The sequence below is a fragment of the Meriones unguiculatus genome, chromosome 4 (assembly GCF_030254825.1).
Source record: "Meriones unguiculatus strain TT.TT164.6M chromosome 4, Bangor_MerUng_6.1, whole genome shotgun sequence".
NCBI classification, from domain to species: Eukaryota; Metazoa; Chordata; class Mammalia; order Rodentia; family Muridae; genus Meriones; species Meriones unguiculatus.
In genome coordinates this window covers 84,061,910-84,077,747 of record NC_083352.1, presented here as the reverse complement: position 1 = coordinate 84,077,747, position 15,838 = coordinate 84,061,910, and the positions used below count along the sequence as shown (strand labels likewise).

General features: G+C 45.8%; 1 protein-coding gene across 2 annotated transcripts in view; it reads right to left on the bottom strand.

Annotated features, from left to right (window-relative positions):
- Tmem132d (transmembrane protein 132D) overlaps nt 1-15,838 on the bottom strand; it is a 605,099-nt gene that overhangs the window by 63,344 nt on the left and 525,917 nt on the right. For both annotated transcript variants that reach the window (XM_060382291.1, XM_060382292.1), the window contains one exon: nt 10,338-10,481. In XM_060382291.1, the coding sequence (XP_060238274.1) occupies nt 10,338-10,481 (144 nt within the window). The remainder of the gene's footprint in view (nt 1-10,337; nt 10,482-15,838) is intronic.

Below are 15,838 nucleotides of genomic sequence, written 5' to 3'. Positions count from 1 at the left end.
AACAGACTTACTTCAATAAAGAAATTGCAGAGAGAGATAAATACTTAACCCATTTTGCTGGTTACTCTTATTATTATTACTTTTTGTCAAAGTGACATAAGTTAGGTCATCTGGGAAGAAAAACCTCAGTTGAGGAACTGACTCTATCAGAATGGCCTGTGGGGCATTCTCTTGCTGTAGGAGGGCCCAGCTTACTGTGGGCAGTGCCACCCCTGGGTAGGTAAACTTGGGTTGTATAAGAAATCAAACTGAGCAAGCCATGGGGAGGAAGCCATTAAGCAACAATCCTCCATGGTCTCTGGTTCAGTTCCTGTCCTGGCTTCTCTCAATGGACTATGTAGGCCAAATAATTCCTTTTCCCCCTAAGTTGCTTTCGGTCAGAGCATTTTGTCACAGCAGTAGAAACCTAACTGGGACGCCCATTGGCCTGAAGTCTTAACAAGTGGACTGCAGTATCTGTGGCGGAGCTCTGCTTGGGGTGGGGGTGGCAGGTGGAGCCACGGTGGGTTGTGGAAATGAATGCCTCCCTGCCAGGAGATAGACTCCCGCTGGAATCCTTGAGTAGGGATTGGAGAATGTTTCCCATGGAGAACTGGGTCAAAAATTGGCTGAGGGGATAGAGTTTCTACCGCTGCTCCCAAGCTTTCTCTGGTATTAGTTGTGATTCAGGACCAACTTCTTAAGAATAATGAAGGTTGGACTTCAAGAGCAACAGAGACAAGAGCAAAGGCAAAGCTGGACTATGTCCTTCTGCACTGCAGTGATGAACAATTATCTGACAAGAACCAATTTTAGGAACTTGGGTTTATTCTGTCTCATGATCCGAGGAGATAAATTCTGTCATGGTGGAGAAGGCTTGGGGGCAGGAATGGGAAGCAACTGGTCACAAGGAGCCCATAGGTAAGAAGCTGAGAAGAACCAGGAAATGGGACTGGCCTATATTTTGTTTTGTTTTGCTTTTCCTTAGACATTTATTACTTACTTATCTGTAGGTGTTTTGTCTGCCTGTGTATGTATGTGCACAGTATGCAGGTGCTATGGAGGTCAGAAGAGGGTGCTGGATCCTGCGGAGCCTCCTGAGATGTATGCTGGGAACTGAACTCTGGTCCTCTGCAAGAACAGAAGTCAGAGCCTGTGAGATGACTCAGCCAGTAAAGGCTCTTACTTACTAAACCTGGCAACCAGAGTTTGATCCCTGGGATCCAAAATACATAAGGAAAGAATCGAAACCCTTAAATTGCCTCTGACTCCTACACATACACACACACACACATGCACGCACACACGCACGCACGCATGCGCTATGAAATAGCCACACCTCCACGTGACAAAACCACTCTTGCCCCCTTAGCTGTTTTTTTCCTAGGCCCTTGGGCAAGGCTATAAAAACCTCAATGTCTGCCCTAGTAACCTGATTCCCCCAATGAGGCTCCGCCTTCAAAAGTTCCCATAGCCTTCTAGGCCAGCACACTTTCTTTGAGACTAGATGTTCAATAACATGACCCTACAGGGGAAAGTTCATATTAAATCTAAGATTATGCCAACTTTGTTTGGCTGCAGACATGGGTTTCTAATGTTCAGCTTGGAAATGGGACCATGAAGGTATGATCATCATCATCTCTGAGATATAGCAATACCTTTCTAAGCTTTAGTTTCCTTATTAGAAATACAAGAATAAAGATGACTATTTCATGATGTGGTTGTGAGGATAAAATAGAAGATTCATATCTACTATGAAGTAAGCTCCCAGCAATTAAACTGCCACTATGTCAGTTTTCATTATTTTATTGACACCTTCGCCTCCTTTTATTTGCCACAATATCTGGGTCAAATGGCCATATAGCAGTTCTGAGATTGTACATAAAACTTAAAAACTGATGGACAGGTAGGTGCAGAGAAAGATTTTCAAGTGGGTCACAATATGGGGAGAAATGTGTTCATCCAATTGAGCAATTAAAACAATCTAACGTTACTAGGTCACTCCTGAAAACTATCTCTGTTTAGTATCCCCATGGAATACTAGGATTCGAACAGAATCTAGCTGCATGCAAATTTGCATGACCTAACGCATGTTTTTGTTTTGTTTTGTTTTGTTTTGTTTTTCCTCCTAACTTCCATCTACTGTGTCTGCTGAGTCTGCCCTGAATGGGAGGGAGACAAACATGGAGGACTCCTGTGTCCAGTGGGTGACACTCCCCACCAGTTGCCACAAGTTGCACCCTAGTGCTGGGGGCTTATTTAAAAATGACCACTCTTTATGGCTGAAAAGAGAGCTCAATGGGTAATGTGTGAAGGGCTGCATTTGGTCCCCAGCACCTATGTAAACAGCTATGTATGGGGCCTTACTTGTCATGTTATGACTGGGGAAGTGAAGACAGCTGGGTCCCTGCCTACCAACTTTGTAAGATTTGGGTCATAATGAGATCTTGTCTCAAGAAACAAGGAATGACATGTGATGTTGACCTCTGGCCTCCACACAAATGTGTGCGCGCACACAAAAACACAGGCATGAACACACATACAAATAGACTTAGGTGTATTTAGTGACATAATGTCTCTAAATTCATATCATCTGCCCACAGAATAGTGCATCTCTCATCAGAGAAGTTTCTTTGCACAGTGGATGGCGGTTAATCCAGAAATTCACAACTGGTCAAAGTGCTGAGCATATGTGTCAGCAGAGACACAAATGGGATACCAATATCAGCCTCCTTCCAGGGATCAGGGATCATCTTGGAAGAGGGATCAGATTGTAAGAGCCAGAAGTCAGGAGGACCACAGCTAGCCAGTGTCTTTGGGACAAGACAGGACCACTACACTCACAAAGCAGAGCAGCTGTGATTGCCTGCAGAAGATCCAGCCAGTCAACATACCAACGTGGAGAGGAAAGAGGTCATGATTCCTCATGCTCAAACTGAGGAGTCTTTTACGGTTGATGGCCCCTGGGGGAGAGAGAATCAGTTTTCTTCAAGGGTTTGGTCTGGATGGGTCAGTCAGGCTTCACTGGATGGCCACATACCCATAAGTATATGAGCAGCCCAAACTGGGGCTGAAAAACTATTGAATTAAAAGGAAGAAGAAGGAGAAGACAGGAAGTTGGAAATATGGAGGTGGATCTGGATCAGGTGGAGCTAAGAGAAGGAGTTGGGGAGTGAATATGATCAAAATATAACGTTCTCAAAGAATCAATAAACACCCTTTGCCTAGATGGGTGGAAGACTGTCTATAAGGATGTCAGACAGATTCCTCATTCCTGCCGACGGAAGCCTTAGAGAGACAGCCATCTCCTGTATCCATGTGTCCAGCATCACATTCATGTGTAAATGTTGATCAGCCATTCCTCCAACGTGTCTCTATACACCTGCTGAAGACAGAGGAGGTCTTCAAAGGAGGCAGCAGGTACTCTCAGAGAGACACAACTCCCTTACATTGCCTCATCCCCTGTTGGATAGTTAAGGAGGGGCTGCAGTGGGGACGGAGTGGGAGGACAGAGCCTTCCGACTGAGAAGACACTAATGAGCTCTGTCCCTCCTGGTGGCGTCTCTGTGGCTGCTCAAATGATTGGAAGTCCGGTTGGATGTTTGAGAGAGTGAGCTGCTCAGCAGGCTGGCACCCTGTGTTCTTCTCCACCCCAGGAACAAAGCTACTGCCTAGACAAGTCAGCTCTTTGAGCCCCAACTCCAAAGCACCCACTAAGGGCACTGAGTACTCTCCTGAAACCACCCCCTTTCTGTTCCTGTCAGGTGCTTAGCGTGTTAAGTACCCTGCTCCACTTCCCAACACCATGCTTTTCTCCTCACAGCAGGTTGCCCTCCTCATGAGAAAGAGATGTCCACGTAGACCTGAAATGAGGGTATTATAGCTTTTTTCCACAGTCTCCTGCTGGTGACCATCTCTGGGGAGAAGCCAGAATGGGCCAGACGATTCTGAGCTGTTCTGACGTAAATGAGTGTGGTCTGTGCTCAGCTGGGACTGGCTAGAGCTCAGATCCCTTTGCTGTTAACAGTAGACAATGGTGAGCATGGTGGTCCATACCGGAAATGACTACTTGCACCTATGAGTAATACAGGCTCTTGCAGGAGGTGATGAGCTCCCATGGGTTGGCTTCCTACATTCAGTTGCCATACCTGTTGCTTCCTAGGTTCTGTCAAGATGTCCCTCCTGCCCAGTCTCCTAATCCATCCTCCACTGAATGCCTACAGGGAGACACTCTGACTATACTGTTTGATTTGGGGGATGCATTCAGAGATCTGCCCAGGGGACCCAACTCCAAATACATCTTTGAGATGATGTGGTTTGGAACCTCTGGAGTCCCTAGTATGTCCTGATTTGCTCAAGAATAAGAGGTAACCTGAATACTCATGATCAGAACACACTCCAGGCTTTATATAGGAGAGCTCTGGAAGGCACACTTCTTCCTGTTGGCCATGAGCTCTCTCAGAGGCACCTAGGACGGCAGGCAGCTTTTGTAAGAATAGAAGTCAGAGCCTGTGAGATGACTCAGCCAGTGAAGGCTCTTATTTACTAAACCTGGCAACCAGAGTATGATCCCTGGGACCCCAAATACGGAAGGAAAGAATTGAAACCCTTAAGTTACCTCTGACCCCTACACATGTGCTATGAAATAGGCACGCCTCCACACAACAAAAACCATACAGATGGAAGAACAGGGTAGAAAAGAGAAAAATGAGACACAGGGGGGATGGACAAGAGAGAAAGAGGACAGAATTGGGGAGTAGGAGGGTGAGAAAAGGAGGAGGGAGAATGGGTATCTGGTAATGTATCCTTACACTCTCAATACAATCTACTTCAGTAGCCCCAACTCTGATACTTTCTGTCATCTATGACAGTGATTCTTGAGCCATGGGTCATGACCACTTTGGAGGTTTTCATATCAGATATCCTATATAAGATCTTTTTCTTAGGATTCATAACAGTAGCAAAATTACAGTCATGAAATAGTAACAAAAGTAATTTTATGGTTGGGATCACCATAACATGAGGAACTATATTAAAGGGTCACAACATTAGGAAGGTTGAGAAGCACTGTGTGTGTGACATTGTGTGTGACTGTGTGGGTTTGTGGGTACGTGTATGTGTGTGTGTGTGTGTGTGCATATGTGTATGTATGTGTGTGCACATGTGTGTGTCAATAAGTTAGCATGGGTAGGATTTTCCAGGATTTCTAACCCTTGAGGGTCACGTTTGATACTATTGCTAATATATCAGAGATTCTTCTGGGAAATCCATGCTTTCTTAAACAATAAACCCCAGGCATCCTTGAAGGCCACGTCCGGGGAGATAATGGGGTGATAACAGGAGCCTTGTGTGTTTCACAAAGCACCCTGAGTCAGTTTGCTTGTGGATTTCCTGCCAGGAGTCTCTGATATGCCTGGGGACAGGGGCGACACTGGAGCTTACTGGGTCTCTGGCTGAGGCTGGAAGGAAACTAATGAAGATAGAGAGTGTGAGGCCTTGAAGGGAGAAGGTATGTCTACCCAGAAGTTTCCGAGAGCCTGAGCAGGTGGGTTGATGCCACTCCAAGGCTCCCAAACCACAAGGAAGCACCATGTGTTCAGGCGACTGTCACCATCTGTGATATAGAAAGCCACACAGTGGCAGCTGGGGAGGTGTGTGTTGGGGGAGGTGGGATGGGGGTGGGCTGGAGCATTACATTGTGCACCATTTTTTTTTTCTTGTGTCCTCTGCATCTCTTCGAGTGGCTCAGGAGTCATTCCCAAGAACAAAGGGATAGAAGCCCCTTCCTCCTCTAGGCTCGCCCCAGAATCTCAAGGCTGCATCTTACCTGCTCTGATTAGGTACTCGGTCTATCACTGAGCCAATGGCTGGGCAGGAGGACCCAGTGCTGGCTGGCCATCTGGACTCAGCAGTGATTGTTGCAGGCTGCAGATACCCAGTGTGCCCTGAGCATCTTAATGATGTGCCTCCCTCTGCAATGCCCTTTGGCATCTTGTCTGTTTGGCAGGCTGGTTAATATTGACTGTCAGGTTGGTGAGATGGCTCAGGAGGTAAAGATGCTTGTCCCCAAGCCTGACAACCTGAGTTATGTCTTAGTTATTCAAATGGTGGAAGAAGAAAATTAACTCCTGCAAGTTGTCCTCTGTCTTCCACACATGTACACACCACACACACACACACACACACACACACACACACACTCTACAAAATTAAAAATACCATTTGTCAACTTGACAGAGTCTAGAATTACCTAGGAGGAAATCCTGTAGGCTTGTCCATGAAGGAGTTTCTAGCTTGGCTTAATGACTGAGTAAACCAACTCTGAATGTGTGCAGTGCCATACCCTGGTGCTGAGGACCAGCCTTCCTCTTGCTGCTCCCTGAGTGTGCATGCAATGTGACCAGCTGTCTGTCATGCCTGTCATCAAGATTTCTCCACCACTGCATACTGTACTTTTACTTTGTGAGCCATAATAAGCCCTTTCTTCTTTCAGTGGCTTCTGATAGGCCTTTTTCCACAGTAACTAACACAGCATCCTTTCTGTCTCAGTTTGAGTCCCTCCCCTGAGGACTGTTCTGTGACTTCATTAACTGTTTCTTGTTTGTTACTACAGATAGTCAGACTGGAGGGTGCTCTGACTTAGAATTCTTTGACTACGTGATGGTAAGGAAGTGATGCACACTCAATAGAAATTTTACTTTACATATTAATTTTAATTCCCCCCACCCCCGGGCTGGCAGTATGTGACATGGTACTCTTGATTCTGAGTGGCTTCCTTGTCAGGTGTCCCAGGTTATATAACTCCTCTTCCACAAGGCACTGCTTAGTTGGTTCATTTATTTTCTAATGTAGCCAATGCGTTCCATGAAATACTGAACGCACTCTCATAAGGTAGAGTTTGCGTTCCAAAGTTCTGCCTTGGACTATAAATTGATGTGAATGCTCAGGTAGGCAGGGGCAGGGCATGTGGTTCAGGTTCATGGTATTGAACATGTTTTAACTCAAGATGCTCTTGACTTAATGGTGGTGAGACACAAAATGAGGCCACTTTCCCAAGGATTCTTAGCTATGAGTAGTACGTTGTTGAACATTGTCAAAGCACTGGAATGTCAGTGACAGGCCCTCATGCCAAGAACCCTTTTAATGCTTACTTTTCCTTTAAATAAGCTAAGATGTTGGAGGCTGTGGTGATTTGGCTCCCTGAGTGACAGCTGTCAGACCCCCTTCTTGGTGCTTTGGATGGCTTGCTTCAGCAGAGGCCAGCTTTCATTACAGCTAGGCTGCATTGGACACTGCAAGATATCTTGAGGAAGCTGCGTAGCAATTACAGCTGCTTGCTGCCAAGGCACAACTCCAGCTCCGAGGGGTGCTGTCCAAGGCACAGCTGTTTCAGCAGGTTGAGCAAGAGCTTTCTGATGTCACAAGCTTCAGTTAAGCTCAGTAGCCAGTCCCACACAGGCCAGAGGAACACCAGAGTGAGCACTCATTGTGGTGCCCAGCAGAAGGCCTGTGGATGGGCTCACACTTCCAGTCAGTTGGGAGATCCTACTCCTGTGTTGTCCTCCAGTGTTGCAACGTGAGGCTCAGCCAAAGGCTTTTCTTAAGTGATGTTTTCTTGCCTATTTTCAATCTTTAGTAGAGCAAAATGAGCCAGTCACACAAAGTGTAGATGGTGTGGTAGAGAGGTAGGAGGAGGAAAGAGTTGTTGATGGCCATGATAGTAGCAGCAGCAATAGCAACACCAACCTGAGGGTGATTTCAGAGTTCCAGAGAGTGGTAGAAATGGTGGGAAGCAGAGGAGGTGGAGGCAACAAGGAATGGCAGAGGTACAGAGAAGGTGAGAATGGGGGAAAGCCAAGGGTGAAGGAAGGAGGGAAGGCTCCGAGGAGTCATAGATGAAAAACAGCAGGTTCTGGTTTCCGTGCATATTCCAGAGAACTGGCAAGCTTTATGAGTCAGAAGTCTCAGATTCCCTAGGTCCAAACCAAGAGCCATAGCATTAACTCTACAGGAGATGAGGCTCCCAAGCTATTCAGGAGTTGTGACAAGAGCAGGCAGTGCCTGCTGCTGCTGCTGCTGCTGCTGCTGCTACTATTGCTACTGCTGCTGTTTCTGTTGCTGCTGCTGTGATCTGAGGGTTACATCAGCTGCCAGACACTGGTGGTTGAAGCCCAGAGCAAGCTGAGTCCTGACAGTTTGAGTCTCTGGCTTCTAAAACCTGGAGCAGCAGGTCTGTGGCTCTCAGGGCTTGGATCTGTGAACCTCTGGGTCTGCCTTAGGCACTCAAGAGTTTAGGACAGCCAGTGCTGACCCACTCTGACCCACTCATGATTTCTAGCTGAGAGAATTATCATGGCTGGCTCTTTGGAAACAATGGGTTATCCTGATGCAACTCCACCACCACTGGAGAAGCAGCTGTGTGTCATTCATTCACTCATTTACCTTGTAAGCATTTGTTGATCATTCATGATGTGTCAGGTATTGTAAATGATGGGATTGTAACAATGAACAGAATGTACAGGAATGCTGACCTTTCATGGAGCTGATATTCTGATGAGGGAGGTCAAACAATAAACACAGTAATATATATATATATATATATATGTATTCATTTAATTATGTATTTATGTATGAATACAAATGTAGCAGGTTGGAAAGGCAGTGCTAGGTATCCATGACAACGTCACAAATGCTGGGTAGCAAAGGACTCTGTGGGAGGCTAAGTGAGGGCACAGACCACACAGTCATCTAGGGGAGGGTTAGATGTAGAGGCAGAAGAGGGTTCTTGGCCTCAAACAAACCACAGAGACTCTGGGTGGCTGGCATGATGGATGGCAAGGGTACATAACGAGACTGAGGTTGGTATGAGGTGTGCAGTCTGGGTACTCTGAGCTAGAAGGGAAGCTAGTAAATGGTTCTCAGTATCTGAGTGATACTGTTGAGTTGTCTCTAGTAAACCTGGCTGCTGCATTGAAATAGACATGTGGAAGGGATGTGGGAATGCGTGAGTATGGGAGTGAGAGAAGGAGGTCATTCCTTGATCTAGAATCCACAGTGTCCTAGACCAGGATGGGACCCATTCCCAGAGAAGAGCTGTTGAATGTAAATGCCTGGCAAGGAATCCCCAAGAAAGGTTCGTAGAAGACTGGATGTGAGAGCCAGAAAGAGAGAAATCAAAGATGAGCTGAGACATTACTCGGAGACACTGAAGGACTGGCTGCGTGTTGTAAAGAAGGCTCTGGAAGAAGTAGGTTGGAGTGGCATGCTAGGTAAAGTACCACAGCACTCTGCTATTCTGCTGCAGATCTGTCCTCTCTCAGCTCTGGGTAACTGTGCTTCTTAGTGGTCCTGGCATCCTGAGTAGAAACTAGCACTAAAGCAAACATTCTATTTGTGTTTATTGATTACTTCCCAAGTTGCTAGATGTTCATTTGGTGGAGGTTCCCTTCTGGGTAGACAGGCTGCAATACTCTTGTCCGGAAAAGCTGGGTGCTGTGCGCTATTCTTTCTGCATTTGGTGGGAGGAAAGCTCCAAGAATGTGTAGAAATCTCCCTCCCCTTCCTTGTTCACCCTGAGGATGTGACGTGACATCTGTCACCATGGCTCTGCCTGCAGAGTTGGTCCTGGTAGCTACAAACATCTACCTCCCCCACCCTGCTGTCTGGAACCTTGCTGAGAGATTCCTGGCACATCCAGACTGGAGTCTTTGCCCTAAGGCTTCTCCTAGCACGCTGTTGCCTTGAATCATTTTTTGCTTTCAATTTAAAAAGAGAAAAAAAAAAAAAAAAGCTCAGGAGGAAGAATGGAATCAGGGAATGATACAGAGGGACGGGCAAAGTGTGTGATATGTGTGGTGTCCCTCCCTCATGTAGAATTGTGAGGGAGGGTCAGTGGTTGTGAGTCAACTCCTCTCTCCAGTGGCTGGTTTTGTAAATCAAAGTTGGTGTAATCATAAACTTTATGCCTTTATCGATTTCACACAAGCCATCTGGCTCTAAACGCATCATGAACCACGGCTGCTTGTACACCAGTCCAGGTCCTGCCTCTCTTTCTCATACCTTTATAGCTCAAGTGGGTGGAAAGAAACGTTGGTTGTCAGTCCCCACATCCAATTGCCACCTCCCAGGGTCTGGGAAAAGATCAACATCACTTCACAAAGGCAGTGAAGAAAAGCTTCAAAACCCAGCTCGGGGCTAGAGCAGTGTTTGTTCTATTTGGCTTTGCTCGGGGAGACATTCCTGATTTAAGATGCCGGAAAACCAGAATGGGAGGAACCCTGCAGACCCCACAGATCCCAGGTGAGGATAAACATCCATGCCTAAGTGACTGTTGCATGGGTGAGGAACTGTCCACTTGCCTTAACCACGTCTTCATCTGATGACCTGCACTCCACCGAGTCCGACAGACCTTGGACTGTGCCATCTTCCTCTATTGAGATCACCTTCACAGGGACAGCCACTGTCTTCCCAGTGAGGATGGCCGTGTTCAGGATCTCTGCCTCCTGGAAGAATAAACATATTATCCATTACCTACTCCCCACATGACCTGTCACCTGGATGCCTCTTCCTGCCTCCCTGAGAAAGGACTGGTCCTTCACCTGGGCACAGGAAGCCAAGTGTTGCTAACAGCCAGCTGCTGAGAGGCCATTTCTGTTGACACGTGGATTTTGTAGGGACGATGTGATGGGAACACTGATGGAGTAAATTCATAGTGAACACTGTGTTTGGCACCCAGCACCCTTACAAGAGCACTACAAGAACTGACCCCACAAGCTTCACGTCACCAGATGAGGCAGGCAACATTCCTGTTTCTTAGATACCATGGAGAGGCGTTATGATTTTCCCAAGGTCACAAAGCTAGGGGAGAAATGAAAGTGAGACTGTGAATTCCAACTTCTGAATTCTTGCCTCAGTGACTTACACACTTTTCACTTTATATACAACAATTACACCTTGTAAGAGCTTAGATTGGTGATGCCACAAAGAAGATGGGAGTAGCATTGCTTGCTTCTTTCTGTTCCCCTTTCAGCTCCTTGTGACTTCCCACGCTTTTCCTGGGTTCTGGCCTCTGAATGCTGTTGTGGCCAAGATCACACTCCTGCAATCCCTTCAATGAACACAGCTTGTGCATGCATAAAATCAACTCACCCACTCCTAGAGGCTCAGGAAAGCATACACTTTTTCCCCCACTAGACTTTTCCTTTAGGGATCAGACAAGAGATTTGTCCCTGGTTCACCACATGCTCTAGTTGTGGGGTGCAGTGAAATCGGGCTTGAACTGGGCTGAAAACTAGGATGGCTATCCCTAATAGTGTTGAAAGGTAGAATACAGGCTGCACGGATTTCAGGGGTTGACCTGACAAGGTTAGAAAAGGAATGAAGAAAAGACAAACATATAGACACACAGTAAAGCTGGCATCAGGTGAAATGGGCTCTCTGATGGACAAGCCACAGCACTTTGTTTATTATATACATAATATATATGTTTATATACACTTGAACAGGGAGGTTGGATTATTGCATACTTGTAAACAAGGATGCAGGGTTGTTATCTACAGCCAGACATGGAGGCAGGTTTAGCTAATGTCGGTAGGATCAATCTCTCCCGGGGAGAAGTCTTCAGGCCATATATATTGTGGAGAAGCGATGTAGACATTTCTTTCCACACTATCAACATGGACCAGAGGGACTTGCAATTCTCTTGAGCCTCATCCCTGGAAGGCCTTGCCATTTTCCCAGAAGTTTGAAGCTCTGGGGTCTTTGACTTGGCTGAGTCCATGTCAACAACACACATTCACTCTGGAACTCACTTGCTCCCTACATACCACATACCCTTCAGATTCTTCACAGCCACAGCCTCCCACCCCTAGCTCTTGGCATGCCAGTGCCACTGTACCTTATTCTTCCTTGACAGTGTTCCCATGAGGCCTTTCAGCAATAAGCCTCGTTGCATTCTGGGAAATCAGGGATTGCCTAGCCCTGTCTCCTGGAACAACAGGAGACAGTTGGATGTGTGCAGGGTCACCTGACTCAGCCACTGTTTTACTTTGACTAGCTGCCACTGAATCAGGGTGTTCCCATTCTAAACTCAAGATTTGGGGGACTGGGGTAACTTCCTTTGAGACAAAGCTTGTAGATAGCCTTGTGAATTGGATATTTGTGTGGAATCACAACTGCCTATGAGTAGCCTGCCAGAAGACAGAGTAGAAGCTATCAAGTGACATCATCAGTTCCCTTATGGCAACCCTGATCCTAACATAAGACACATTTTTTTCTTTTCTTCACAAGGCTCACAGCTTGTCAACTCCTTTGTCGGAGACTTGGCCTTGGCTGGCATATGCTATTTTCATTCTAAAGGATAAGGCTCCACTTTGGAACATTCTGAAACTCAAAGTCAATGTACAGGCCTCCCAATATCCACTGAACACACTTTAAAATTTTTATTATGTATATTTATTTAATGTGTGTATGGAGAGAAAGAGATAGGGATTAAGACAAACAGACAAACAGACAGATAGACAGAGAATATGTGTGCAGTGGGCATATGTGCCATTGTGATCATGTGTAGGTCAGAGAACAATTTTTGAGAATCTGTTCTCTATTTCTACTGGGCAGAACCCACAAATCAAATTCAAATTGTCAGGCTTGGCTACAAGCCCTTTATGCACTGAGCCATCTTGCCAGGTCCACCATATAGATGCTTCCCTTGGGGTTAAGTGCATTATTATCAATTGTGAGAAATGATAGCCATCTCCATTTTGCTGGTGAAATGATGATCAGCCTCCAAGGTCAAGGAGGCTTCTTTTTACAGTGGGTAACAGTCAAGAAGGAGATGTAGAATTGAATAGAATGCTGGGAATGAGAGACTGTGAGTGCTCAGCCCTAACTGGGACATCAGTATCAACCCCTACAAGGCTCAGGATACATTAAGAAGAGATCAAGGAAGAATACAGAGCCAGAGGACAAAGAGAAGAGCTGTGAAATTCTGTTCTATGGACAGATGTGGCTGATGAACATATCAACTCCCTCCCAGGAGCTAACGTTGCCTGCCCAAGACCTGCACAAGATCTAGCCAGATGACATCCCAGCACGCACAGGGGAGAGGACCATGGGCTCCATTCCTAGCTGAGGAATTATTTGTAGTTGATGAGTCATTTTTCTTCAGGAGTGTGGCCACTGGAAGAGCATCCTACACTCACTGACATGTAAGCAGCCTTCATTGGACACGGAGGGTTATTTTTTAAAGGGGGGGTAGACATACTGAGGGAGAAGAAGAGGTGGGATGGGGTGGGTATGTTCAAGATACATTTTATACCTGTATTAAGTTATCAAAGGGTTTATTGTGACAAATGTACAAGACTGAAGAATCAGGTTCCAGATGACCTACCAAGATCACCTGAGTCCCTTCATGGAGAGAAGCCTCCTCCTGACCTTGGTAGGCAAGAGGAGTGACCAGGTTTTTCTTGCCCTATTGCATGTGATTTCAAAGTGACTTGTCACTGCCACATAAGCTGGTCTAGTCAGAATTTGTTCCATACAGTGGTTGATGACCTGCCATCTCAGTTTCTTAGACAGACCCAGCCTAAGTCATTCTGGTGACCCAGTGTTCCCCAAAGCATGCTCTTGCTGGGTGTGGTTGATTTCTTAAAGCTTTCAATTTCCTATCAAAGATCGATAACCTAACAAGCAGAGTGATAACTTACCACCCCGTCCTTGCCTTTTGTTTGTTTTCTGAAGCTCTTACCACCCTGGACTCACATACTCTCAATAAACAGCAAACACTGTCAGGATGATGAGTGGAGAGGTTTGCATGGATACCACATTAAACACAAGAGAGTTATTAGATGACCACAGAGATAGTAGATCCAATTAGCAATAAGACTGCAGGGCCATAAATAAGCCCTGTGCCTCTTCTCGCCAGTGGGGAGCATCACTCAGTCTGATGCCTGTGACACATACAGATTTACAAACCACTCTCTGTCCCATCAAGTGCGTGAGGGCCTGGGTTTAGTGGCAGAAGCACAGTGCAGAGAACTCTGCATTTTAGCCATCACCCTGAAACAAGACCATTTTTTTTCCACTTAATGGGGAACAATTGGAGTTTGAAAAGCAAAGCAGCCTGCCACTTAGGCTGGCTTCTTGGTGCCACCAAGACACACCTGGATATCTTCTTTTTCCTTTTAATTACTGTGAATTTAACTGTTTTATCAAAGTTGCACATGTTCACTGTTATAAAAAAATCATACCTGCTTGATAGTTCATGAAAAGATGTCCCGTAAGCACTCCCTCCCCGTCACCCGCTTCTGTCTGTTTGATCCCAACTCTCCGGCCCATGTTGTGAGCATGTTCCTATCTATTGAAATAGTATCCTGTATAACATTGTCTCAATGGAATAATTTTTAGATCTAATCTACTGTTCTAGTTTATTGCTGTTGCTGTAATAAAATGTGGTAGTATCTTAAGAGAGACGGTTATATCACATCCACAGTCAAGAGAATGCACACAAGTATGCTCAGTGAGTACTCAGCTCACTTTCTCATATAGCCTATGACCCAAACCTAGGGAATGGCACTGCCCTCAGTGGCCTTGGTCTTATCACCTCAATCAAGTCAATTAAGAAAAAGCAATACCTCGCTGATATACACACAGGCCAACCTCATCTAGCTAGTCCCTTATTCAGGCTTTCAGGTGATTCTAGGCTGTGTCAAATTGATATTTATGTAAATCAATCATCATGTAAGTATCAACTGATGGTATGATAGATGAGGCATTGTCTCTGCTGCATTTGGATCCCTCTCCTTAGTCACATTACATACTCTTGGTTGGGTCTCTTGACTGGACTTGCCTATTACTTCAAGGAAACTGTTCTAATCAGGCATTGGAGAGATCAGATAGAGAAGGCTACAAATTGCAGTTTGGAAATGATTATGCTCTGGAGATCTGATGTGCAGCAGGATGACTGTGGTTAGTGAGAATGTTCTAGATACTTGAAATTTGCCAAGGGAGTCAGGTTTAAATGTCCTAATGCCAATAACAATATCAGATAAACTATGTGGAGCTGATGGCTCTATTATCTACTGTGATGATGGCAATCCTTTCAGACTGTAACCAAAACCACCATCCTGCACAGTGTAGAGCATTTTCCTGTCAATTAAAACTCAATAAAACTAGGAAACAAGATACTGTATTGATTCCTAAATAGTTCTTTGGCATTTCTACAGGGTGGTTGAGGCTGGATTCTATCCCTCAATGCCACCTGGCTTCAGGGACACATGGCTGGAATCTAGAAAGCTGTGTGACTGCTAAGGTGAGGCAATACAAGGCAATGCAGGTTTCACCTGGACTTTTCCCAGGGATCCTTACTGTTGGGACTTAGCTGCCATAACAGGAGGAATCCTGAGTTACAAGCAGAGGGATATGGTTGGCAGGCCTAGAAGAAATGCAACAGTAACATACCAGATAGGGGACTAATGAGGTCTCTGTAAAAACTCCAAGCTGCCACCATCCTGTGTCAGACAAGGGACCCTGGGCAGGAGCCACCTACTCAGGACAGAAATGAAGATGGATGACTGGTGTTTTATGTGAGCATGTTTAATGGCTCTCAAGGCCTTGTCCACCTTGAGAGATAAGTGCTTAGCCATCCTTCAGCCTGTCACATGCTGACTCCCCAGCTTGCAGGAGCCAAATTTTCTGATCCTGCTTCCTCTGCAACTCTTGGCAAACTAGTGGCAGCTTTGAACCTCTGTTTCCTCATCTGCAGAATAAATCTTATAAATGCTACCAGTCACTGGGGTGGACTGAGGGTTGTGTATGTGAAGGTCCTTGGGATATGATGACTGGTGATACCCCAAAGCATGCT